The sequence below is a fragment of the Astatotilapia calliptera genome, chromosome 6 (genome assembly GCF_900246225.1).
Source record: "Astatotilapia calliptera chromosome 6, fAstCal1.2, whole genome shotgun sequence".
Lineage (NCBI taxonomy): Eukaryota > Metazoa > Chordata > Actinopteri > Cichliformes > Cichlidae > Astatotilapia > Astatotilapia calliptera.
In genome coordinates this window covers 17625985-17652871 of record NC_039307.1, presented here as the reverse complement: position 1 = coordinate 17652871, position 26887 = coordinate 17625985, and the positions used below count along the sequence as shown (strand labels likewise).

Here is a 26887-nt window from a genome sequence, read left to right as displayed (position 1 = left end):
ATTTATTGCAGTAAAATCCTCAAATGATAAATTTCCTGTGACAATTTTCCGAAAAAGAAACCACCCAACTTTTCCCTTCAGGATCAGAGGAAGCCGATTTATCCCATGGTAAAGTATGCAAGGATTCTGCATTCTGACTTGAAATCTTATCAAATCATTTATGTTTTGAGTACAGTGTTACATTATCCTATTCACATGTCATGTAGTATATAATTGCTTTTTGCGTTGCAACATCCACCATCTCATACCTGTATCAGATGGTGGAGTGGACGATGGTCGAGATGGCTTTGAGGCTTGTCCCACATTAGTTTTTTCCTTTTTGGGCTCCACTTTTACAGAGCCCACCTCCATCTTTTCCTCACACGTCAAGCCTTTCTTCACATCCGCTTTGTCAGTCTCTTCTTCTTTTATGTCATCTTTGATTTCCACTGATTGTTTTTGGTCCGCACAAGAAGAAGCTGGATTGGGTATAGAGCAAGAAGATGAGGAAGAATCGGAAGTGGTACATTTAGGAGAAGAAGGCTTTTCATCTGGTACTTTGGCTGTGGAAGCCTCAGTGTCCATTTCCTTTGTAGTGTCACTATCTGTTTCCATTGGTTCTGTGAAGTCAGATACTGCAGGTGGCACAGGTGTATCCAAACCTTTCAGTGGGTCCACTGCCAAATCTACAGCTGGGTCCTCTTCTACAGTGTGGTCCTCCTGAGAAAATTAAAAATGATAACCAATTAAACGTTTTTCGGGCTCTCCACTTTCAATACGAACTACAGTATAAACTAATTTTTTAAAATAAATATAAAGGTATCTGACAGTTTTGTTCATGTTTCCATGCATTTACCTTCTTCTTTTCCTCAGCTGGGATCACCTCAGTGTCTTTTTCCTGTTGTCCCTTGCAGTCTGTTCTAGCTGTGACAGGTTCACTTGATGATGATGGTGTGCCATCTTTCTTCTCATCTTCTTCTACCTTTTTCAGTTCAAAATTTAGAGGATCCACTGGTGATCTCGGAGCAGTCATTTCTTCGAGTCCTTTTGGACTTGAAGAGGGAGGGGAAGGAGACAAATTTAGGGACAGGGACGGTGTGGGAGAGCTCAGAGCGGTCGGAGAGACGGGTGGTGTAGTCTGGGGAGTGTTCAAGTCCAGGATGTTGTTTTGCTCTTTGTCGCCCACTTTTTGTCCGTCCTCTTTATGTGTTCCATTCATCAGAGGTGGTGGAGATGGGTTGGACAAACTTGTACCCACAGTGAGCAAAGTGCTGTGCAGGTTCTCCAGCTGATGTCTATCACTGATCTTCATGGTTTTCCTGGCGCGGAAAATCTTCTTCTTCTCTTCTGTCACAATAACTTCCATCTTTGCCTGTGGAGTAGAGATAATAGATAACATGCATTCAGAAGGGATTAATGAGAACAGACAACACCCAGAGCTGTAAAAGTTAATGGCACAGTGTCTTCCGCTAATTAACCTTTCCTGATTCTGATCTTTACGCATTGCACAGTATTGGGTGCACCGTTTCCGAGAAAACACTAGAGGACACTGCAGAGCTCTTTGGCATTAGCTTTTTCTTTCTGGAAGGTTCTTCTGTCACAGCTGTCTCTGCACCAAACTGATGGTTCCTTAGCAGCCCGTTCCTTTACTACAAATTTAACTCAGCATCCAAGCCAAATCACACTCATCCATCTGATTACACATTGCTTCATCTGTCCTACAGTGACTTAAGTCAACAAGCAGCTCAGTAAGCCAGGAAACCTTTTTTCATGGTAGTCAGAAAAGCTAAACTTGCTTCTGCAAATCCCCTCTACCTCACTTTTCTGAAAAACTACGGATTTCATGTTTACCTAAGCCCCAATCCTGAGAACAGAAGTGGCACGAGTTAACAACAGCAGCAGCTCAACCTTCCTCCCATCCCCCCATCCTCCTATTGGTTCCCTCGTCAGCAAATCAGAACGGACCCATTCAGGCTGTGCTGGCAGCAGCAAAAGGGTTATGCAAAACATGAAGGACTTTCCGTATAGTTGTGATTGTTGTGCACAATTTACTGTTAAGGCTAGTTGTCACATTCTACAAGGATTCATTTCATGTCTACTTATTTTATATGCGTGGAAGCATGTGTTGATTTTACCTTCATTTTATGGGTGTCAGAAGTAAAAATGAACCTGAGCTGTGTGCAGGAGATACTTTACTTGCAGTAATTTTCTTCTTTTACACTCATGTGTTATAATATTAAGTAGCATAGAAAAAGTATTTAGAACTCACCTTCAAGCCAAAGGGTTCCTGACAATGGACTTAATACAGGACTTGTCGACAACCTGAAGGACAAATGAGAATAATTTGTTAGCAAATGTCTTAGTAACTTGAGCTCTAACTGTCTCTTTGGCTTCAAAGTGATATATTTTTCCAGGTCAATATGAATTGCATCAACTAAAAGTGCAATTATGTCAATTACTGTATTTTTTAACATACTTATTTATATCCAGATTTAAAATAGCATACAGTAAAGTAGACTAAGGACACTAAATCCCGGATTTTGATAAGACTGATGCTTCTTCCTTACATTTGTTTCTGCAGTGTAAAATTATCGGTCGTGACCAGCTTTCGCTTACTCGTGCTGGTAAAGCAAATGAAATTGCCTTAATTTGGAATTTTTTAGGAATAGTATTTATGACGTGACAAAACTCGAAACTATTTTTTTTTCAAAATTCAGTAACTCACAAGGCAAAAATTACTCAAAGGTAAACACAATAACGTAATATCACAATTATATTTTGGGCGATTATTCAGTTATCTGCAAGCAAGAGGCTTAAGAAGAACACCAATAGAGTGGTGACAAACTGGTGAAGGTCGCCAAAGTGGTGACAAACACACAAAAGGTTAACACAAAAGGACGCAAAACAGGAAAGTGGTTTGCCAGAATGATGGACAGAAAAAGATGTTTTACTGCAGAAAGGTTGAACTTAAAAAAAACCCAAAAAACAAAACATAATTATGTACAGGTAAGAAGAAAAAAACAAAAACATGCAGTCACTGACAGTTTTGTTATATTTTTGGTCTTATTTTTCCCCCAGCTGCTAAGATCAGACTGTCGCTTCTAGTGGTAAAAAGCAAAAACAGACATTCAGATGGTAGGAACCTCAAACAGCCATGTCTTTATACTGGTTTCAGTGCAAAAACACAACATAAAAAGTGGTTACTACATGAGAAACCTTTAAACTCCGACCAGGAATGAGCAGTAAGCCGTGTCAGTTTCACACTGTAAACTTGGTTAGCTTTACTGCTACTGCAGTACTCACATGGTGCAGAGAGAACCGAGGGAAAACAGCCTCAACTTGCAAAAATCTCTCATTTAGCCTTGTGTATGTTGAAGCTTAGCAGGCTGCCACATGTATATGGAAAAACACAAAGACTAATGTGGACTGAGCGTATAGCTCCAGCTTTAATGCTGAGCAGCACAGTGAGATGTTTGTACACACGTTCAATATGTTAGGCCTTCCCTACTCTGTTTTTACATGAGCATGCATGTTTCTTGCTGTTTTCCTTCCTATTGTTCTAAAAATAAGTAAGGCAGCATTTCAATACAATTGCCTAAAAAAGATCTGACCTGAAAAACAAGAAGAATCAGAAAAAAAAACTCCTAAAAAAGCGTTCACAAATATGTGGAGCAGTGAAAACTGCAAGAACAATTATTGGTTTGCTTCACATTCCAGTGTTACTGCACACTGCGCAGAGCCGACTATCCCCCTCCCCCGTCCCACGGCCTCATTTACTGCTCCTGGATTTAGTGCAGGAACTCAAAATGGCCGCTGGATCTGTTGTTTAATGTCAGCCCGAGCTCTCAGTAGCTAGCTGAGAAGGATTCTCATTCAGGTGTATCAGGTTGCAGCACAACTCTGCTTAGCAAGAGTTTTCTATTCAGCCTGACACTTCGGCAAGCTGTCACATTGTGAACAAATTGTAGAACATTTAAAGAAAGTGCTAATTAAGCCAAACATAATCTCAGTTATTTGCTGATAATATTATTAAAGTGATCTTTAAATCCAACCTTTTTATTGCTATAAAACAAGCAGAAAAAGTATTGAGTCGATTTTGTCAGGTTTTATTATTAATCATTGTTATGGTCTTTAAAAATGTACACAGACTGTAAAAAAGCGCAGTTCTGTGTATAAACGCTCAGTGCATAGATTTTTAATAGTTGCTTGCAGCTACGAGAACTAGTCATCTTGCCCCTGTAAAGTGCAGAAAGCAGTCATAACATGTATGAGTAGCATCAGGGTGTGGCATTTAATCTTCACTCCAAATTAGGCCAAAAAAGGTAAACACTATTTTTAAAAAAATTATTTATCCTAAATCAGCAGAAACAGCACAACGTTAATCAAACTTCACACAACAGAAACCCATAGGAAAGCCAACACATGAAGGTTTATAGATTGGAATTCAAATCACTAAATGACGATTCATACAAGTTGTGAATGTTTCCCAAGAGAGAATCCACTGACTACTGAAACAGCAGACACCCACTGTTTCTGTGTCCTTAAAGACACAACTATGTGATTAAACCGAGTTCAAGGATCTTACTATGCACAGATGCACTTTTTAATTTAACACTTGCGTTTTATTTTTGCAATGTTTTCTAAGCCAGGCTATGACTAACAGCTTACTAAATATGAACAGCAACTGCTTCATTTATTTGAAGCTACAGAGGGTGCATCAAAGGAAAGAGCCATGGAGAGATATTCAGACTCCATCCTTGGACTTAAACAAATCTTTACTCCAAGTTACAAAATAGCTGCTCATTCCTTTAGAAGTATTCCTTGAAACTCACTGTGTCAGCCCCCGATAAGCGGTCATTAAACTGCCGATTACAAACTCTGTCAATCTCGACTACAAGCATAACTACTTCCAAATAAAGCAGAAGCAAGGTCACTTGCTTTGAGAGACTGGAGAGGAGTTTGTGTTGCAGAAAGAAAACCTCTAACCTTCTTCAGTCTTTTAGCAGCCAAGCAAACAATCAAGACTTGACATTCATACTTTGTGGTTACATGCAACATCAAAACCTTCTCTTTCAGAACATGGAAGAACATCGCTGGTACAGATGGAAGACACGGTCATACTTAATGACATCTTGATCATCAGTTTTCAAGACAACATAAGACAACCTGGCTTAACATCTTGGCCTTTCCACCAACACACGCTGTCGAGCATGTTTGTGACGAAGCGCGAAGTTATTCATCGTCACATCTCTGGCTGACCTACAGATTTCAGTTAATGTTAAATCCCTCGTTACTTTGTTTGTTTGTCCACTGTGCACCATTAAACACTAGAAACAGTGTGTGAGTGTACCACGGGTCAGCATGAACAAATAAACCAGTGAGTTCAAAGAAAACACACGTGTTTATCAGCAACTCAAGCCAAGAAAGCCCGCTTTGGACTAAGACAACACAGTTGGGCAGCTGTGTTATTACAGTATATTGTTATTTGAGATTTACAACTTACATTTTGAGGGGATGATGACAGACTGTCGAAATGCTACCTTTTTGAGTGAAGTAAAAAATCTTTCTTTCTATTAAAATAAAACATAGTTAAAAGATCTTCTAGATCTTCAAGTTAAAAAATCTCATTAGGAGAACTTGAGATCTCTTAAAAAGACGTCAACTTAAATAACAGAGAGACTCTAACTGTTGAAATACTTTAAAAACTAATTTAAAAACCCACAATTTAAAAGCAGGTTATGTAGGATTGGGGCCTACTGACTGTGAAGCAGGCACTGGGTAAGAGGCCAACAGCAGACTACAAAAGAGAGGAGGGGCTCAGTTAGGACCAGTCCATCAAGCACATTGCAGTCATATAAAGTCTTTATAAAGTCTGTACTAGCTATTAATTAAACCATTTTCAAATGAAAAGCCTGTTGAGCACTCCTGACACAGCAACGTGTCTTGTTGCATAACATGAGCCGCTAAATTTTTTTCCTCCCTTCCTGCTGTCACAGTAGCAAGATTTATTTACAGCTTGCCATAAATACATGCAAGTTTAATCCTTTTATCATTTTTAAATGTAGTGTAGTGATTATCAAGGCAAGGCAAGGCAAGTTTATTTGTATAGCACAATTCAACAACAAGGTGATTCAAAGTGACAACACTAGCTAGCAGCGCACAGACAGAGGGAAAGTACCCTGCACAGACTGTTGCATGGCAACACCCATCCCCCAACTCTAGCACAAACTAGTCCACTGTATGGAAATCTACAGCCAGCACGGGACAAACCATTTTAACAAAGGGCAGGGGGGGGGGGATCTGTCCTTTTATTAAAAACATCACCGGCAGAGGACATTTATGATGAAAAGGTTAAGGGCATTATGTTTATTTGAAAGCACAGTATTTTATGCTGTTCTGTGCTTGCAGTGTTAAAAATATTAAACTGTTTCAATCCACTGTTTTTATGCAATTAAAAATATTAAGCCCTTTCAGGGAAAATTTTACTGCTCCCTCTGGGCTCTCTGCTAAATCTTTGATAGAATTAATCTGAACTGGATACATATATGATCGGCCATGGTTTACTCCAATAACCTGAGGACTTGCTGTTCTTGAGCTGAGCACCGTGTTAGCCACAGTTTTCAACGCTCTCTAATGACTCCTGAGGACCGGAGTCAGACTGTAACATAATCTCACAGGACTCTTCTTGGCCATGCTAAATGCCACACTTTCACACAAAATGTTGAATTTATTAGAAACCAGGGAGGGGGAAACAATAGCTGTTTTAAATTCTTTCCATCGCATAAGTATTTACAGGCGGTGCACTAGTACCTTAGGGATAGGTCTCACAGAAAGCAGTAATTTTGTAATGTTTTCCTCAAGACAAAACATGCAAAAAAAAAAAAAAAAAACCCTCCAAAAAACCTTAAATAAACATGAATTCATATTGTTCAGATATAAACAATTTAAACCATGTATAATGTAGACAGTGTGCACACGCTAATCAGGATCACATTTCCTTTCTGTTCAGTGATAAGATGACCATACATTTGCAGGATGTGTTAAGATCCGATGAAAGGTAGAGGCACCAAAAGGTTTACTGATTTTTTTTAATTTGTTGAAATATTTCAAAACCTAGAGCCCTGCACCATCTCCACAGACATCCTTTGGCTTAGTATTCACTGTATTCACACTTTCAAAACAGAACTGGAAAAAAAAAAAAAACCTAAACCTTTAGACTGTTAAGGCTGAAACTGAAAATCAAACTGAGTGGACCAAACAAACCCAAACAGCTCAATGCGCCAAATCTCTAAAAAAAAAAAAATTAACAAAAGCCTCAATACTAAACAATGATAGAAATTATTTTTTTGTATGTGTTCACCTTTATCAGGATGACTCTAGAAAATATGGCATCCACTGAAGGTCAGATAAATTACTGAGCAGAGGACGATCAAAGGTAAAGGGGAGGAGTCTATGTTTTTCCTCTAAAGCTACTACGCAGTCTGTGCTAAAGACAAACCAAACAGTAAAAAAAAAAAAAGTTAAAAAAGAAGTGACATTACATTATATATACACAACCAAATGAAAAGCAACAACACAGAAAACAAATAAAGTCACTAACACAACAAAAAGCAGCACAATGTGCACTTTAGTCTCAGCTTAGCTAGCACTGCACAACCAGCGCTAAATTGCACACTTTCGACACTCAACCTAGAACAAGCTGAAGCCACCCTCCCCCTCTCTCCATCTGTCTCTTTCACACAGACAGACACACACACACACACACACACACACACACACACACACACACACACAGAGAGAGAAAGGCGCTCTCTCTGGAACAGCCTCTCCCTCTTGCTCATGGGCTGAACCATTCTGCTGTAGGGCGGAAGTGGGGGTGGGGCGTTCAAACAAAGAAAATTTTACTTTATTTCTTTTTGAAGTAATACTGCACTTTCAGAATTACCAAGGGAAAACCAGAAGGTTTTTTTTGGTTTTATCTAAAATACTACCGCTAGAATGTTCTAGACCCGCTGAAACGTCTTTAATGTCTTCCTAAAACATATCAAACAAGCCAGTTAAGCAATTTTGTACCAAACTGTGTATACAGTCTATTGTTTTTATTGAATGTTAAAAGATTATCTCAGCAAAAAAGGAAAGAAAGTGTGTGTATATATCTTTTATTGAGAATAAATGGTGCTTTCTTAGCCCCAAAGTATCATGCTAGCTGCATCCAGTAAGAAAAAAAAAAAAAAAAAAAAAAAAAAAAAGAGAGCAGAGTCTGACACAATAAGCAGCCTCTACCCGCCCAGCCTCTCCCTCAGCAGGGAGGGCTGCTGTTAAATGAGACTAAACCATTCCTATGCGGGGGTGGTTCCTCTACTCAAGAGGAACAAAGAACACACACCTAAAAATATAAAATCAAAAGCCTACATGGTTCATTTTTTTAATCACTTCTTCTAATTAGGTTTGCTTTGAATGATTCATCAAATTAAAAAGAACTATTTATGGTAATTTCCTGATTTGACACAAAAACGACAAAATAAGATGAAGTAGGATAGAAATACAATTTTATTTAAATTGTCATTCATATTCAACCTGCACCTGTCTTCATCAACAGCCCTCTTGCCAGAGTCAATAAAAGCTTGCAGTGCACTCTTTGCCTAACCCTCCTTTCTTCCATGACAGAAACACAAAATGGCCACCAGCGCTGCTGCGAGGAGCATGCAGAGTACAAGCTGGATCAGATCACATAACAAGCCCCACCCACAAAAAAAGAAGGGGGGAGGGGGGAAAGCAATGCGTATCTGCAGAAATCTTGATATGCATACGTAGATCTTGAGGAAACAGCAAATTTGACGACTGAGTGTTATCTCTGCATGTTAGTGATCTACTGTAAATCCTGGTTTAGCTTATTTTTGTTACAAGAGACCAGAAGTCTTGTGCTCACTTGCTCACTACCACCCTAAGCTAGGATTGAAGAATTAAGAAAATCTCGACAACCTCAAATATTGCTAAATATTTTATAAGTCTGAAGAACTGGGTAATAAAATAACGCCTTTTCTCTTTCAGACTGCCGTATGTCCTTCAACCAGTAAACCTGAGACTTCGCTGTCTAAGCCTGTCAGACACTCAAGATGTTGTTGGTTTTATTTTCTGATTAACTATACACTGAAAAAGCAATTAACTGCTATCTGATATTAGACATTTTTATGAAGGCTAAATACTGTGGGGGGGGGAGAGATAGATGTCAGCCAGTGAGGTCAGAGCCTGCATTCCTACATTACTGCGCAGAATGCGCAGTCTTCCCTTCCCCCACCCTCTCCTCCTGCATCTGGATTCAATGAAACCTAAAATGGCCACGCTGATCTGCTGTGCGCAGGCACACTGAGCTCTTACTGCCTGCTACACCGGCAACAAGATCTCATGTTTAGTAGGAACCACAACAATAACAAAAAAAATCATATGTGGTAAAGTCTGACCAAAACATTTAATGTTAGCTGAAGTGATTTTATATCCTTAAACACAGGAAAAAACTTTCAAAATTCCCCTAAACAGGTAGCAACCTTGGGTCTATGGCTGTCACACAATCTAAAATATTCGTACACAAATTCAATCAAAGCTTTCTTAATATTATAATACTAGGACTCTGAAGCTCCAGTTTCCAACCACAGTGGATGGAAAAGTCAGGTGAACTGGAAAATCTGAATCACCCAGAGGTTTGAGAAAAAGTGCGCGGATGTTTGCTCTGAGATAGTGTATGCATGCCAGGAGAGGTTCCAGTCTGCCAAGACCTTGAACAGGGTGAGATGTATAGAAAACATTTAGATGGATACATTCAAACGTGGACACTTTAGAAGGGAAGAGCACGTCCAATACCAAAACTGTTAAAAGGAAAAAATGTGTTCAAGTACACATGATGGTACTGACGATACTTTCCAGAGAAACAGGTGCAATTACAAGACTTTATCCTTGAACACATTCTCGATATGCTGTCAAATTCATAATTCATCTATAAGTGGATGCAGTCGCAGTTTGAACTCACTCAGCGACAGCAATAAAACTGAACACAGCCCATCAGGTATAGTCTGCCACCTGCCACAGTCAGTTTTTATGCTTTCCTTATGGATTTCGTTTTCACTTTTGTTCAGCAGGCATGTGGACAGATCAACTTGGGGACCAAGCTATTGCCACTATATTTGATCATTCCTCTCTCCAGTGGGATTCCTTTATCTACATATATCCAGCTATTTGCCATCAAGACAGTGTGTGACGTTCCTTTAACTGTTCCCTTAGCTGAAAACCCCAAAGCGCATAGTAATAAAAACAACACGTAAAAAAATAAGGAAATTACAGTAGAAAATATAAATAAAGTAGTCTTGTAGTAGTATTGTAGTAGTAGTATTGTAGAAACCAATTTCTGAAAAGTAGTCAAAAGAAAGGAAATTTCTTTTGACATGATTTTAACTGTTGCGTTTAAAAGCACTGACTTTTTGCCTACCATTTCTCAAACATTGTACGCGTGATTGTGCCTCCCCCCCCTTCTTGTGACAAATTAGACTCCAGCGAGAGCTGGGTAAAAGGAAAAAAGGGAAGAAAACTAGGGAAAGGGTGGGGGTGGGAGAACCAGGAGATCCATGTGAATCAGGCAAGCTGAGCGGGGTTTGTGTAATGACTACAGAAAAATGCTATGGATGGTTACAAATACAAAGTGAAGTACACCATCCACCAAAATAAAGTCGACCTTAAGTTAATTTTAAGGCATTAAATAAACAAAAAATAAACAAAAACAATAACCCCACACTTTTGGTTAACTGCAGAACCAAAACATCTGCATGTAGTTGCTCCATTTTATTTTTTCAAGAGTCTGAAGGCTGTGTGGAATAATTTGAGTTTAGGTCACATTGTATGAAATAGCTACAGCTAGCACACAAAGTCAGAGCCACAGCCTGACAACAGAGCACCGAACCCCTCCCCCACACCTGCAGTCGGCTCTCTGGAGGTTTACAGCCAGGCATGGACTAAACCATTTCAGGAGTAGGGGGGTTCTCATAAAAAGGGAGGGAACTATAAAGATAAATTACAATTTCAAACCTACCTAAATGATTCAGACTCTATAGTTACATATTCAGGTCTAAATAAGTCTATGCTGAACAGGAAAAGATTTGTTGTGTGTTCTAGTCCTCTTGTGGAGGCAGATATTTTACCCTTGGCTTTGAAAGACCTGTTCATTCTCCTTAAGCTTTTTGATCAAATTTTACTTCTGTCTGTTCTGCAATAACTCATCCTTGTTTATGTCTAAAAGTGGGTTTTCTCGGAAGTTTGCTGCGTGGTAATAAAGTCCAGAATTAAGGACTCACAAATCCAGTATTAACAGCTTCCTCCTCTCTGTCTAAAAACAGACATTCAAGCATAAAGAGGCCATGGAACTCACACACTGTTTTCTGTGAAAAACTTTGCAGGACACAGCTAAAATTTCCTGACTCGATAATTTAGACAAGTCAACAAGCTAGCAACTTTGACACTTTTCCATCCCCCACTCTATTCCTTTGATGGGCTGCAGTGAATGCTAGAGCACAAAATGGCTGACTGCCTGAGAATGCCTTTTGTAATTAATATAGCTAGCCTTTCCCCACATACGCCTGTTTAATACCACTCTATTTTAAAAAGAACTATATTTGTTTCTCCCCTCCCTGCTGGTTTGTATAAACAGAAGACTCTTTTTAAGTATAAAAGGAGAAGACATATTCTAATTAACATTCATTGGACCCACAGCAGTAAATGGTCATTTCAATTGCATTTGTTGACATGTTAACATAAATTAGCCAGCTTCATAATTTGACAGTATTTATAGCAAATGTATTTGTTAGCAATGTCTCAAAGTATTCCTATTTGGCTAGGCTACAATAAAATAATAGTATTTGTAAAGTACTAGTACTTTTTCCCATATATTTCTCTCTTTTACTTCTGAAAAATATATTTGTGAAATATTGGTACTTTGTGGGTGGCATGAAGCAACCCACAAGCACACCGAGTATTACAATGGTAACTGTAAGGTAAGAGAGCTAATCCTGCTTTTGCAACTAACTTTCAAGAGAATGCGTTTTCTCGTGTTTAAATTGTTGGATTAATCTAAATCTAAAGCTTGACTGATAAGAAATTAATAGTTGGGAACAACCCTACCTTGCTCCAGATTCTTGCTGGAAGACTCGATGACACTTGGCAGACACCAATACAGATTCAGTGGACTGACTGAAATGATGTATGGACGATGGCACAATCCTAGGCTTAGCCTATTTAGTAAATGTAGTAAAGGCTAGCTCACCTTTATGAACGTGGTTAAAGTCCAAGTGCTCCAAATTAAAGGCGGAGACATTTTCCCTTTCACTAGTTCTACTTCTTATTTAGAACCAAACCTAGCTGGGTCAAGCATACCCAGTTCACATTCACATATCAAATATCACATATAATTAAATGTTCAAACTATAATGGCAAGACCTCTTCCCAGTTGAAAAAGCACCAAACCCCTACGCTCCCTCCTGTGATGGGCCCACGTATAGCTTTTAAGTTACCCTGCAAGGCTGAACAGGTGACTGGCCTGTCCCTTAAGTCATGATTTTACTCTGTTGCAGAAGCGAACATCGACAGCTGGAGACCTGACAGTCAAGAAGTCATTCTTGTTATGCTTCTTGGACATCAGCTAGAATTCTGCTGCCTGAGGAGCATATGTAGTTGGTGCATTTTAATGTAAATTCTCCATGGACGTGAAACAGGAAAGCACACAAACCCTCATGCTAAACATGTGACTTCAAAATTTATGTAATTGAGATCGGAGCGGACACACTGACAAGGAGAGTATAATTCCTGCTTTAGAGACAGGATGAGGAGCTCAGTCATTCAGGAGAGGTTTAGGGTAGGGACAGTACTCCTCCATGCAAAAGGGGCCCATTGAGATGGCTTGGATGGTTATTCTGACACATCCTAGATGAAGTTTTTCAGGTGTTCCGAGAAGTCCCTGAGATAGACCAAGGACACACCATTAGGTCGCTTGGGAACAGAATCAGCTGAAGGAAGTTACGTTGTAAGTTACAACATAACCAGAAACTCCTTTTAATGCTACACTGTAACCTTGCACACAACCTGACATGCACCTCCTGAGAAATATAACTAACTAGGTTGACAGAGCCCACAACAACTTCAGTGACATGGAAGGCTATGGTGATCTTTCACAGCACCTTGGCCAAGAGCCTTCCATCACAGTTACCAATACTGCAGTAGAATCACGTTTGACAGCAAATTTGTTGTGACTGGAGAAAACAGATTAATGCTCTTAGCAATCGTTGCAGCAGTGGCCTGGTTACTCTGACAAAGGAAACACGGTCGCTAATTTTCTAGTGCTGCAGAATTACGCTGGTTTGTACACCTGTCATCTATTGACTTTCAGGGATGTTTTAAAGTATAACAGGAATCAAGCCTGAAGTCCACTGCCAAGTCCATGTGTTGTTGGTGCATCGTAATGTAATTTGTCCATGGACAATTGCACAACATGGAGAGTTATGCGGACATATGTACCAACCTTTATGTTCACTCACTGAAGATGAAATTCTCAGGCATCAACAGATGGAAAAGGAAAAGGTTATCCAGGCTTTAATCATGATTATACTCTGATGCGGAGCTGAAGACCGGACGGCTAAGTAGCCATTCCTGTTATATTTCTTTGAAATCCGCAGCCTGGGCAGCATGTATAATTAGTACACTGCAAAGTAAGTTTTCTGCGGATGAGTCCCTATGGTCACAAAAAACAAGAAGGCACATGGGTGTCCGAATGGACCCTCGAGCTAACTGCCTTATGACAAAATTTCCTTCAGTAGATATATAGTAGTCGACTAATCATTGCTGTTTTCACTACTCTCTATCAGAGTTACTAGTCGTTTGAATAAATTGTTAAAATTTTAATAGATTCCCAATCCCATGAAATGATTGTGTCCTAAATGTAATGCAGTCACCTGCCACAAGATGGTGCATAGTTGTTTAGAAACACCTTACATTTGTTAATTTAGGTCTGATCTTTTTGTTAACAAAATTAGAATGAGATCACAGATACAGGCCATGGAAATTAGCTTTCTCCGAAGCATGGATAAGCTTTCCCTTCGTGATCGGGTGAGGAGTTTGTCATCTGAGAGGGGTTCAGAGTAGAGCCCCTACACCTCCACATTGAGACATCTGTCATCTCCTGGGTAAGGTATTCCGGCCAGGAACCTGCCGGGAGAAGGCACAGGCGTACACCCAAGATATGCTGGAGAGATTACGTCTATTGGATGGCCTGGAAGAGGCTCGATGTTTCCCTGAATAAGCTGGAGGAGGTAGTCAGAGGGAGGAGACACAAATCTCTCTGAGACTGCATCAGGAAGGGTATCCAGTAAAAATATGCAAAATAAAACATCGGGAGTTACTTAATGTGCCAACTGTTTGTGAAAAGAATAGCTGAACACAGATTACAGGTTTTACAGTTTTATTACTGGCTAGAGTGCACAATTCGCTCAGTGTGGCCAATGAAAAATATTTTCTACCTGGGTAGTTGTAACTTGCTTCAAGCTTTTTGACCAGTTTGCTTAAAGCATTCCTTGACCACCATGTAACAGTATTGGTAATATTCATCAAACATTTGCTCCTTCTGTCATAGGGAGTGCAGCTAGTGAGTGCAGTTATGCACAGTCGAGTCTTTTTTTTTTTTTTTAACATTTCGGTCGCACATCCCCTGCTTCATAATCTGGCTGTACTTGACAGTGTGTTCTTCTTTAAGTGGTGAAACAAGTTTCTTGTTTCCATTTTCAGTGGAAACAACATTCTTTACATATTTTACACTACTACTTTATTGGAGGTTGCTGAAGTAGCTCCCTTTTTAAGTATTAAATCATCACCTGAGACTGGCAGGCAGCTCTTGCTATCAGACATGCCTGGGATTATCTCTTTGTTGCATGACCTAGACAATGTATAACCATAGTTTAGCTACAGCAATGATATTGAGATATGACACTTATCATGTAATATATATTCTGGTATTGCAGACAATATGACATTACACAACCCTACAGACCACAAAACCCTGACTAGGTGACTAGATGTTTATCTATTCTGTTAAGAAACCGAATGGAAAGCCAACTAATCATTACGGCTGCAATTGTGTGGAAAAACCCCCAAACTAGGAGACAGTGTAGCTTCTCTTGTTTAATGGTTTACTATCACATTTCACTCAGTAGCTAACAAAACTAAAATGGTGTTCGCTTAGCAAGCATTGTCATAACATTATAACATTAAGTATCAACGCAACACATTAACGTAAATCTATAAAACTGACCCATTCAGATTTGATATCATAGATCAAATCTGGGGATTTAAATATTTATGAGCTGCAGTTTATGAGCATTTAAACTACTGCTGTCGCTTTGCACTAGGGCTGCCATGATTAGTCAACTAGTCACAATTACGTCGACTATCAAAATCGTCGACAACTAATTTAGTAGTCGATGCGTTGTTTTGAAGCTTTGTAAGATCCCAAAAGACGCAGGAATAAGTAGCAGGATTTAAGAGTGTAATAACGGACTGAAACACAAGTTGGCAGCACTGCATGTACAACGATGCCAGCTGCCTTTAAACCCCAAAGAAGAAGCAGTGTCCGGTATCGTAGCTGTGTCCAAATTCAGGAACCGCATCTTCCTGTGCCCGCATTAGTAGGCCAATTACGTTACAGCGACACGACGAAGATTGTCCAAATTCGAAGACTCCGACAAATGCCGCCAACAAATGCGTCCTTTATTTCCCAAGATTTGAAGGATGGGTCGGGTGTATACTTCGTAGCCCAACCCTGTCCCAGAATTCATAGCGCATGCCAGCTCAGTTTCCAACAATAGCGGCAGCTAGTTAGTTTTAATATTACTCTTATTATTCTTTCTGGGTCACAAAATAAACTTAACATATTTTCAGGCGAGAATGTAGCTGTGTAAACTTCAAACACCAGCTCAGTGTATCAAGACACCACATTTTTTCAAAAGTGCTCCGACGTTTTCAGAGACGTCTGTTACCCACCAGCTCGATAGCTAGCCCGGGTTCAAGGCTCACTAGAGCCGGTGAGAACACCGGACTCCCGGCAAATCGTTTTCAAACCCACTGCCATCTTTCGCTACTCAGGTTAAACATATATAAGTCACTTAGATAACTTAAAATGTTATTGTTTGGTTTTTTTTCAGTATTTTCTTTGTTCCTGAGTAAATCGGTTTGGCTGAGATTAAAGTTATAGTTTTTACACAGCTGAATAAACGTCAAGCAGACAACTGATTATCAGAAGTGTGAGATGCTCGAGAATATACTCCGGTGTCCTGTTATATTTTAGATAGCAAGGAGCAGACGACTGAGATTATTAAGCTTAGAGCTGGGCGATAGAACGATAACGATATGTATCGCGATATAACTTTTACTCGATAGAGAAATTAAGCTATCGCGATAGACCTCGCCGCTAAAGGTCAGCCAATCCAAATTAAGTAGCGCAGAGCCGAACCAATCACAGCCGCAGCGTCACGTGGCGTGACTTGTTACGTACAGCACAAGTGCCAAGCCGCACGTGTGTTTGTTTGGGAAGCAGCCAGCGGGTAATGGAGCCAGCGCGTAATGGAGGAAATGAGTGTGCCGACTAGAAAAATCAACCGAGCATGACCGAAGAGAAAACAGATGATGGTTCCAATGCCGGAGAGATTGTCGAACGGAAGAGCCATAGAAGTTCCGTAGTGTGAAGGTATTTCGGCTATTTCAAGTCTGACAAAAAACAGAGTAGCGTGCACTGTAAATTGTGCCGAAAGCAAGTCTGGAAATACAATAAACTGGTGCATGCGTCACACTGTGCGCCACGTTATTGTTTCGGTGAAATGAATTTCTACAATACTGTTACTGTTAATTCTACTCTCTGCAGTGTTTAAATGCTTACATACACACACAGTTACTGTCCCTCCACACATACGACTCGGTTCTGCTTCTATGCCCCAGCTTTGTTTACTTTTTCCCACCGAGGCTTCTAGACTTCTGATTGGCCAATATTTCTGCACGGTTAGGAATCTAGCGCCACCTGCTGCTTTGGCATGTTCATAGCAGCGTTTTCCTTCATTTCTGCCTTTATGTGTGGACGGGATTCTTTTTTAAAACGAAAAAGGAAAATCTCCGTTTTCAAAAATACCCGTGTACGTGTGGACGTAGCCTCAGTCTCTAACTGGAAGCGCTAATTCGTCATTCGGCTTTTGTCAGACTAAAGTAACTGTTAAAACTGTTTGAAAAGCTAAGCTATACAACAAGGAGAGATTGAGAATATCCTTTTAGTTCTCAGTTTATTTGATATTGACAAAAGTTAGTCAGTTTTGTCTGTTCTTCTGTAAAACAAACTAAGATTTATTTTTAGAATTAATATTTTGTTTCTAAGTGGAATTGACAATTTAGTCTGTTTCGTTTGTTCTATTTTGAAACTTAAACGCTTTAGCGGCTGCCTTTTGTGTAGTTTGCAATATTTGCCTTTATTTATCTGAAAAAGTCTCATGTTCCTTAAGTACATCTACCCTGTTGAACTTATTATGGGAAATAAATATTTAAATATAAACAAGCTGCTGATTATTTCACATTTTACTTGTGAGCAACGGCACATTTAAATCTTACAAATATAGTTATTTGGCTTATATCGTGATAGATATCGTTATCGCCTGAAATGAAAAAAACATATCGTGATATGAAAAAATCTCATATCGCCCAGCTCTAATTAAGCTCCACCGAAAAAATCTGCAAATTTCATTAAAATTTAATAAACTATCATCTTGTCTCTACTTTTAGTTAGCACATACCTTAAACACTTAAAGCTGTAAGCTAATGATAGTTAAACAAGAGCAGATGCATGCTAGTGCAATAAGCTGTACGTTTTACGTCCAATGGATGCATGATCTGATTAGTCGACTAATCGCAAAAATAAACTAGTCGACTAGCAAAATAATCGTTTGTGGCAGCCCTACTTTGCACAGTCTGCATTTAAGTTTGTTTTCTGTGAAATGCTTTCGAATTTTTTAAAATCTCAGTTTCCATTTTCTTCCGTCTTCCTGCTTTGCCATTCGCCTACACTTCTTCTTTGTTAATATTGAGTGCAGTCTTGCAGATGGAAAATGTGATACTGCCCCCATACCTTCCTGCAGTGTATTGCAGTTACAAAAACACATTTATGTAGTATGTATATGACGCGTCAACAATAAAATGATGGACTAACCACTTTTTAATAGTCGATGTCATAGATTATGTCAACAAATTGTGGCAGCCCTACTAGCCAACTAGTGTTTCTGATGTCTACTAGCAAGGGGAGTAACATCTATACATCTAGTTAAGTAGTCGCGCATATCCCTATGTAGCAGCAACTGAACTTTCTAAATAACTGAAATATAGCTAGAAGGCCTGTACAGGTAACTTGAATACATGAGAAAGACTTTAGTCGCCTAGTCTGAAAACTATTGTAAGATTCACTGCTTTAGGTAATGTTAAAAGGTCAATTTTTTCTGTAATTTTACAAATAACTTTCCTGATATTTCAGTCTTTATTTGCCACATCACTGCTCTTCTGTGTAACATCCACTTAGTACTCATATTGCTACCAGACAGCTACCAGGATTAAATAATTACAAACAGCCACAACAAAATATGAAGCTGGAAAATACGCAAGTGTAGCATGTCTTAAGCACAAACATTCTCATTTTAATAGGATAAAAATCTGTGTAAAACCTGACCACTTTTTTATTGTTATTATCATCATCATTATTATGTGTGAAGTACAACATTACATCTGAAACAACCAAGATTTCTAATCAGCAGCACAACAAGACATCAACGACGAATAACCAGCACACAGAATTTTGAACCTAGATCACATTTCTCATCTCTCTCATTTTCAGCCCAAAGCAAAGGAACCGGCTCCAACTGGCTGAAACCGGTTCTCATAGACTTGGCATGCTTTCAAAATCTCACAAACAAGGGCAAATTTTTTCCTATTTAAAGTTAAAAATACAGTACTGGAAGCCAGCATCACGCCTGACCTAACTTCCATAAGAATAATTTCATAACATAACATGTAAATGTCAGAATCTGTAATTAAATGAGAAACACACAAACTGATTTGCCTTTTCATTGTGGACAAATCAGTTATGTCTCTATATTTCTACATTTGATTTATTTGATCAATCTATTAAGAATTAGCTTAAATTTCAATAAATAACCATGGTGACATGGTTTTAACCATAACTACTATGATATACCAACATGAATACCATTTCATGTTGAAGTGCACCGCTTTGTAAGAATTTAAGATACATAACAAATAATGTCACACAATAGCAGTGGCACGTATTGAGAGTATTGAGAATCAATATGCATTTTGTCACTTGACCAGTTATATAATGTGATATATTATTTTTAATTATTTCTCTACAGAAAATGCTGCAAGATACAAGTATGCTCTGTGTGACATGGTACAGTGATGTGGCCTACCTGAATGGCACTTTACGCCCTTGTCTAATATACACATTAAAATTTCAGATGAATCTGAGTTATGTCATCAAATTCTGCTCATATTTATCACTGAGGCCAAAAACTCTTGGCCTATAGTTGTCATGAGCCAACAGCTGCACAGTGCCGACTTACATCTGGTAGCAAACATGTATAAACCAGGACTGCTGTCACACTAACTCCCCCTTTTCTCCACATGGAGCTCCCCAGAAGGTCTCGATTTTAATGATAGAAAACAAAACAAAATATTTTTTTATTTACAATCTTAAAATCTTAATGAAACTAGCTCTACAAATTGCTGATTTATAAAACTCAATACAGACAATCTTACACGGTATAAGAAGTTAAATAAATTCAGCAAAGTCAAATATAACATCTACAAGAAAGCTTTTGAAAAATGTATGTGGCGCCTTTAAGGGCTGCTTCCTCTTCTGCAGATAAAAAAAAAAAAGAGACTGTAATGAATTACAAGTGCACCATGTGAGCACTACCGCTGGGTGAAGCGGGGGAGGTGAAACCAAAAACAAGGCCATACCATGTTCTAAAAGGGTAAAAACCAAATATTAAACTCTTAATTTTCTCTGTTTCTATGGACACGGTTATCAATAACATTATAACGGGGAGTTGGAAAATATGAAAGACTCCAAATCTGAAGACAGATGAAATTGCCCAAACCACTTGGTGCCTGATATTTTATGCAGTTCAGAAATCACTCCGCTGGCCTTATATCTATTCTGCGCATCAGTTCACCAAAACCAAAAACAAAGTGAGATTTCTCATTTGTAGTAAATTTGTGTGATAGGTCAAAGACAAAACCTGCTTAATTCTTGTCTGATGAGATCGACTTTAGGCCACACCCACATCCTAGGACAGTGGAATGGAAAATTACTAGACTGTACCACTTTAAACCAAGAGGGGAGGGGTGCAGCTGCCTCTTACTCACATTAGCCATTATATTTTTCTATTCTATCACATTGAAGGCTCTATCTAGATTGCAGTTTGATAAGCTACAGCGATTCCTGCAAGTGTATTTTTTAAATCGCTAACTCTTCAGTAAAGCTGCCAATCCAACGACACAAAACAGAGTGACATAGTCCATTTATTACTTTGGCACTTTCTTCATTAGTTTCTATCTCAAGATAAACAACTACACATTAAGATCTGTCATTTTTTTTGTCCCTCGCCCAAATTACCACCTTTGCAGGACACTGATTATGTCTGCAGCTTCCTAGCACCAACACGGCACAGTCGCTACACTGATGTTGTAGGACTGGCTTTTAATGTCTTGAAGTGAGGTATGAACATACCCAAGACACAAATGTACATTTCCAGTTGTGAAATTTGGGAGAAAATTCATTATATTTTTGTAGTTTTTCCCACCTGAAACAGTTTGTTACGAACAAAAACAGTGACAATGTTTAAGTAGCTTTTTGCTGTTTGTTTTAACATTTAATGTCATATTAATCAGAATTTTAAAAATTTGCCAGTGTAATATTATCAATTCTATGGTATTAGAAAGTAATTAATTTATCACTGGCCACTGTCACTGCTAGCTGACATTTTTTGTTTTACGCATTTCTAACATATACGAAGCTAACCTGGAAGTGGCTTCTATCTGACGGTCACCAGAGGGTGACAGTTGTGGTTGCAAAAAGAACCTCTGGTTCTACAGAGATCTATGGGGGGGAAAAAGTTTATTTTGACCACTAAACATTTTCGTGCGGAGTTTAGGGCTTAATCGAGCATTCTGTTTTTTTGCAACCGAAAGGGCACCGGTTAAAACACACATCCAAACTGAATACAATCTTAAAGCGAACACAGGTAAAACTACAAACTGTAGCATAGCATATTACTATTACAGTAATTGCAAAAACCTGGATTACAGGAAAAGCACAATAAATAGCTACAGCAAAGTCAAATATAACTTTAAACACACACACACACAAAAAAATAGGTTGTGCCTTTAAGGGCTGCTTCCTGTTCTGTAGGGAAACAACAGTCTCTGTAATGAATTACAAGTGCACCATGTGAGCACTGCAGAAGTGAAGAGGGGGAGGTGAAACCAGAAACAACGCATGATTCAAAAAATTAAAAGCAAATATGAAACTGTTGACTTTATATTAACTGATTTTTTTTAAAAAATATGTAAGATGTTGGAAAATATGATGAAAGACTACACCACTGAAAACTGAGAAATTGCCCAAGACATTTGGTGTCTGATCTTTAGTGCAGTGTAATGATCATGTACATCTTTCCATCAAAACCATAAAAGGTGGAGATTTCAGTTTTCAAGTAAAGTCACTGGCAGGTAAAAAAACCAAAACCTGCTCAACTCTTGTCTGATCATTGACTTTAGGCCACACCCACATCCTAGGAGAGTGAAATGGAAAATTACTGGATTGTACCACTTTAAACCAAGAGGGGGAGGGGGCGGGTTCAGCTGCTCAATATGAGGAATGCAGCTTTCTCCTACTCACTTCTAGTCACTTTAGACAGCTAAGTTAAAAAGATTATACTGTAGCAGTGAATTTAGGGATACCATCTAGTAAGAGCTAAAAAACTTTTGTGGATATTATTTTTAAAATAAAAGCCACATTTTCATTTAGCATCCACAGAAGATCAATAACGGACGCCACAAAGCTTTTTGTTATGTCAACATGCTGATTATATTCGCTGCTTCCTAGCACCAACATGGCGCAGTTGCTACATTGACTTTGTAGAACTTTACCTAAAAAGCCATAAAATGAGGTACAAAAACATCAGAGACACAAGTGTGCATTTCCACATTCTGAATTGGGAAGCAAACTTAAAGTATTTGATTACTGATGAGATGTAAGAACTCTTTCTTCAATCAGCAGATAGTAAAGCGACTATTATTTATATCAGCTGTCCCCAACCCCTGGGCCTCGAACCGGTACCGGTCCGTGAGTCGTTTGGTACCGGGTCGCAAGAGTTGAGGCTCAGGTGTGAAATGTATGGTTTTCAGGGTTTTTATCGGTTTTCAGCGTTATTTTGTTATCGTTTTTATCGTTAACTCGGTTTTCCTGGGTCTTTTCACCTGTGTTATGAATAAATCTTTTTTTCGTTACCGGTACTAGTTTTATTTTGTTGTATTTATCCGCGACACATTAAAGGCCAGTCCGTGAAAATATTGTCGGGCACAAACCGGTCCGTGGCGCAAAAAAGGTTGGGGACTGCTGATTTATATAACTAAAGATAAAGGTGACTTGTTTCACAACGTTTATCAGAAATCAAGGAATAGACATGTAATTTTTTTAAAGATCAAATGTTCTAAAATATATGCTGTATGTAATTTAAAAAAAACTACCTGAATAACAAATGTAAGATATATCAGCATTCAAATCAATTCACAGTTTAATGCTAGCATACACGGATGTTATGACTCCAGACTGGTTATGCAAACGACTTTTCTAGCACACAAAAAAACGAATCGAATATAAGCCATTAGAGAATTTTTTTTTAAAAATGTCTGTAAATAAAAGCTGCAAATAAAATGTTTTCACTCCGTGATATCGATTAAAAAAACCAAAACAGTATCAATATACCATTATTCATTTAGCGAACACTGACACTGCTAGCTGACAGGGTTTTCATTATGCATGTCTGCTGTAATCCCGGTCTGTAGGGGTCACTGTTGCATTGTATGCAGCCAACTACCAGTAACAGATTTTTTCCCCTAATTCATATCAAATGTTTCTGTTCAGAACCACAAGTTCCATAAAGGATGACATTCACTGCTATTAAATAAAAGTACAAATAAGCTGTCTGGGTACCATGCTAACTGCAGTACCTCGACTCACCGAATTTCTCTACGCTGTCCGCCGACGTTCCCGCGATTTTAAGCTTCGTTCCGTACGGTCCCCTCCTCACCCGCTGGTGTCCAAACCAACTCTTACAGACCCCCTGTGTGAAGCGCCGATGCTCTCGGGATGCGTTATGAGTGCTGCATCAAGTCCACGTTCTCAAGATGAACCGGGGAAACTAGTGAGCTGTGCCACAACAACAACTGTTGTGTTCGCGGATTCAACCGACTGCTCCGCGCCCCCTCTGACTCGCGAACAGACTCCTCCTCCTTTCGCGCACGCACAAAAAAACTCCAACGGCTGACGTTGCGACCGGGGGAGAGGGGGTTTGGTCGTTAAACGACTAACGGTCGCGCAGTCCAGAGATGCAGTCTGAGTGGTTCACCCGGTTTTTTTTTTTTTTAAAGCATCCTGTTGGTCACCGTGCTGAAGTCGGTAGATAAAAGCAGGCAAGGTATGTATATGAACCGCTGCAGGATGTTTTAGGTCGGTTAGTATGGAGGATATGCAGGACTCAAAGAAAATGTGCTGCAGCTTGTAGTTACCCTGCAGCAGGAGGAGCAGGTTTGAGACAGAATCACAGAGCCAATGAGTGGTAGAGAACAGGCAGCTGAACATTGGCATGGAGGGGAGGGGTGTCCAGACAGAGCCCAGAGACATTACAGTGCTAAGGGGGAGGGGTTATAGGGAGGGGGAGGAGCCTTCTGCCAAACAACAGCCTGAAAATTTGTCTGTAACCTAACTACAGACAGTAGTGTGATTGTAGTTTTATAAACCTACACTCACAGTTACACAGACCTGCTGCATCGGCAAGCATGGTGGTTATGCAGGGTGTTAGGTACATTGAAGTGTTGCACTTTCTACGCGGAAGTGCACACATGAGAAGAGTCCACCTGAAGGTCCCAGCGAGTAGTTATGTTATGTTATGTTATGCTGTTTATTAGAAACAACAGTCTTTTTGCAGTCATTTCCTTCTGAGATCACAAAGCATTAATTCAGGTCAGCCATTTTGTGCACTCACTTGTGCTTGAGGAACTTGCTGTTCCCCAAGAGGCCAGCAGGGGGTGAGTTATAGTGGTCTTATATTCTCATGTTTGTTGGTATTCCAGAAAAGGAATAGCTTAAACCTTTGCACCTCGTGTTGTCTGAGTCCCTTGTGAAGAATCCATGTGATCGGGAGCAGGGGAGCTGGTATCTGTGCTCTCCAAGAGCCTGCGTGTCTCTCTCTTTCTCACACCCTTTTGCACACCGACATGTCTGCAGTGCTGGAGAAAGCAGCCTTGAGCTTAGACAAGTCACCCCCTGTGGTCAAATCAGCTAGGCTACACTGTAGCTTAGTTCTCATACATTGATATTGGGGCATAAATTGAACACACAGCAATAAAAAACGTTTACATTTTCCTTCGCTTAGGCAGTACAAGCAGCCTGAAAATAGCCTGCATAGCTGAAGCTCTCAGTTTGGTGAATCACCGTTTAGAGTCCTCAATAAATCATAACACGCTGCTTTGATGGTAGAAGTATTTTTGCATAGTTACCCGTGCAAGTGAAGGAATAAATTCTTTTAAAATTAGAGTACTTTTCAATTTATTTGTTGGGATTATTTAAAATTCCTAATGCTGGAAATCTCACTATATCGGCAGGTGAGCTTGTATGTTTCGGCAGAGTTATAAAGCTGTCTGTACACATGCCTCTTTATTTAAAAAAAATAAATCTCAATAATCGCATTTGTTTCACTCTGTCTTTACACACTCATTTGTAGCCACAAATTTGCTTATTAAAACCCACAGCAGGCTTGACTTCCTGCAGTAATAAAAAAACTACATTGTATGCATTAGTTTGAAGTACTCACACTTTCACATAATACTTGTTGATAATTGTGAGTTCTTGAGTGGTGTTTGTGTATACATGTATTTATAACAGGGTCCATTCTTCTCAAGCCTTAAAGCAGAATTTTTCCATGTTCCCATTTCCTCCAAATATACCTTTGGTAAGATTTGCAAGGTTGCAGTCTCAGCTGCCACCAGTCTCTCACCTTAATCGAGCTTTCAGAAAGGCGTTGGCTTATCCAGAGGTCATCTGTGCATAGGTAAGGTCTCCCTTTACCGATGCTGAGCCGGATCCCTTGTCATCATATGGAGTTTTCAATTGGCCTTTCTGCCCAGCAGTTCTACAGTGTTCCTGTTAATTACCGTTATTAATGATATTATAATAGGCTTTTAAGCATCAGTTAGCTTAACTCGAGATTTCCTAAGTAGGAGAGCAAAGTTGGAGTGGTCAGAAAATTTGTCGGTACAAGTCCATTCACCCACTTTCTTCAGGGACGCCAGCGAGCGCTGGAGCCTATCCCAGCTATCATAGGATGACAGGCGAGACACATACATGAACTGTATGAGACCTAATGAGTTAATTAATGCTGACTTCTGAGAGTTTCATTGAATGTTTGGGATGGGAGTTAAATATATAATGAAATGACACATCTTATTTCCCCGAAGGGCTTTATTCATTTCTTTTTACTTTGAAATTTAATAAACGTTTAATTTGCCTTGAGGTGTCCAAACTTCTGCATGTATTGTAGTGCTTGTTTATAGCAGAAGGAGATTTTGGGTAGGCATGAGTAACAGACACTTGTTTTCAGTGTATAATTTTATTGACTTTGTGAAGCTAACCTTAAACTAACAAGCTAAATATATAAATCTCCACAAAAGCTATGTAGTCTGTTTCAAATAGAAACAATTCTGGAAGGACAAACAATTCTGGAGGATCATTTTAATATCATTATATTAAAAATATTAGTTTAATACCAAAGCCCACATTAAATTTAGCTTTAACCACCATCCGCACACACTGTTTTTAACCTCAGCTGAACACGATAAGTCAGCCACAAAGCCAATGATAAAGAAACTGTAGCTCACGGTAAACCACAATCATGATCTGCCAGCCAATTTGTCTACATGGTGTGCCAGATCCTTTAGAGTCTCCGCGTAAACAAGAGAACGCCAGAAAATCATATTAAAAATTAACTAAAGTTCTTTATGAGCACAACAAAGGGTGCAAAGTTTCAAATCGAACTTTAGACAGTCTTTAATTTGCCATCTTCCCAAGACAAAGTCCACGTAAGGTCAGTTTACGCTAATACGTGTTGGGTAATAGTCTGGTTGTCATGTGCTTCCTGCATTCAGTCAGCTTCCTTCCCGAACCGTGTGGTATTTACAGTAGTGTAAGCATGTGGGGAGAGGACTGTTTCCACCATGTGCCTCATGTCAGAGAAGTGTAAATAGCATCCCAAACTGAGTGCAGTCCTGCAGATGGAAAATGTGATACTGCCCCATACCTTCCTGCAGTGTATTGCAGTTACAAAAACACATTTATGTAGTATGTATATGACGCGTCAACAATAAAATGATGGACTAACCACTTTTTAATAGTCGATGTCATAGATTATGTCAACAAATTGTGGCAGCCCTACTAGCCAACTAGTGTTTCTGATGTCTACTAGCAAGGGGAGTAACATCTATACATCTAGTTAAGTAG

At 39.3% G+C, this 26887-nt stretch overlaps 1 protein-coding gene across 6 annotated transcripts in view; it reads right to left on the bottom strand.

Annotated features, from left to right (window-relative positions):
• The window catches only part of atf7ip (activating transcription factor 7 interacting protein), a 31089-nt gene extending 7112 nt beyond the window's left edge, over window positions 1–23977 (bottom strand). For 2 of the 6 annotated variants that reach the window (XM_026170709.1, XM_026170713.1), the window contains exons 1-4: window positions 23354–23976; window positions 2249–2301; window positions 836–1351; window positions 249–699 (exon numbers count right to left, since the gene is read on the bottom strand). In XM_026170709.1, the coding sequence (XP_026026494.1) occupies window positions 249–699; window positions 836–1345 (961 nt within the window). In that variant the 5' untranslated portion in view covers window positions 1346–1351; window positions 2249–2301; window positions 23354–23976. The other 4 variants (XM_026170715.1, XM_026170714.1, XM_026170710.1 and 1 more) reach the window with 4 other exon arrangements.
• Between the last annotated feature and the right edge of the window lie 2910 nt (window positions 23978–26887).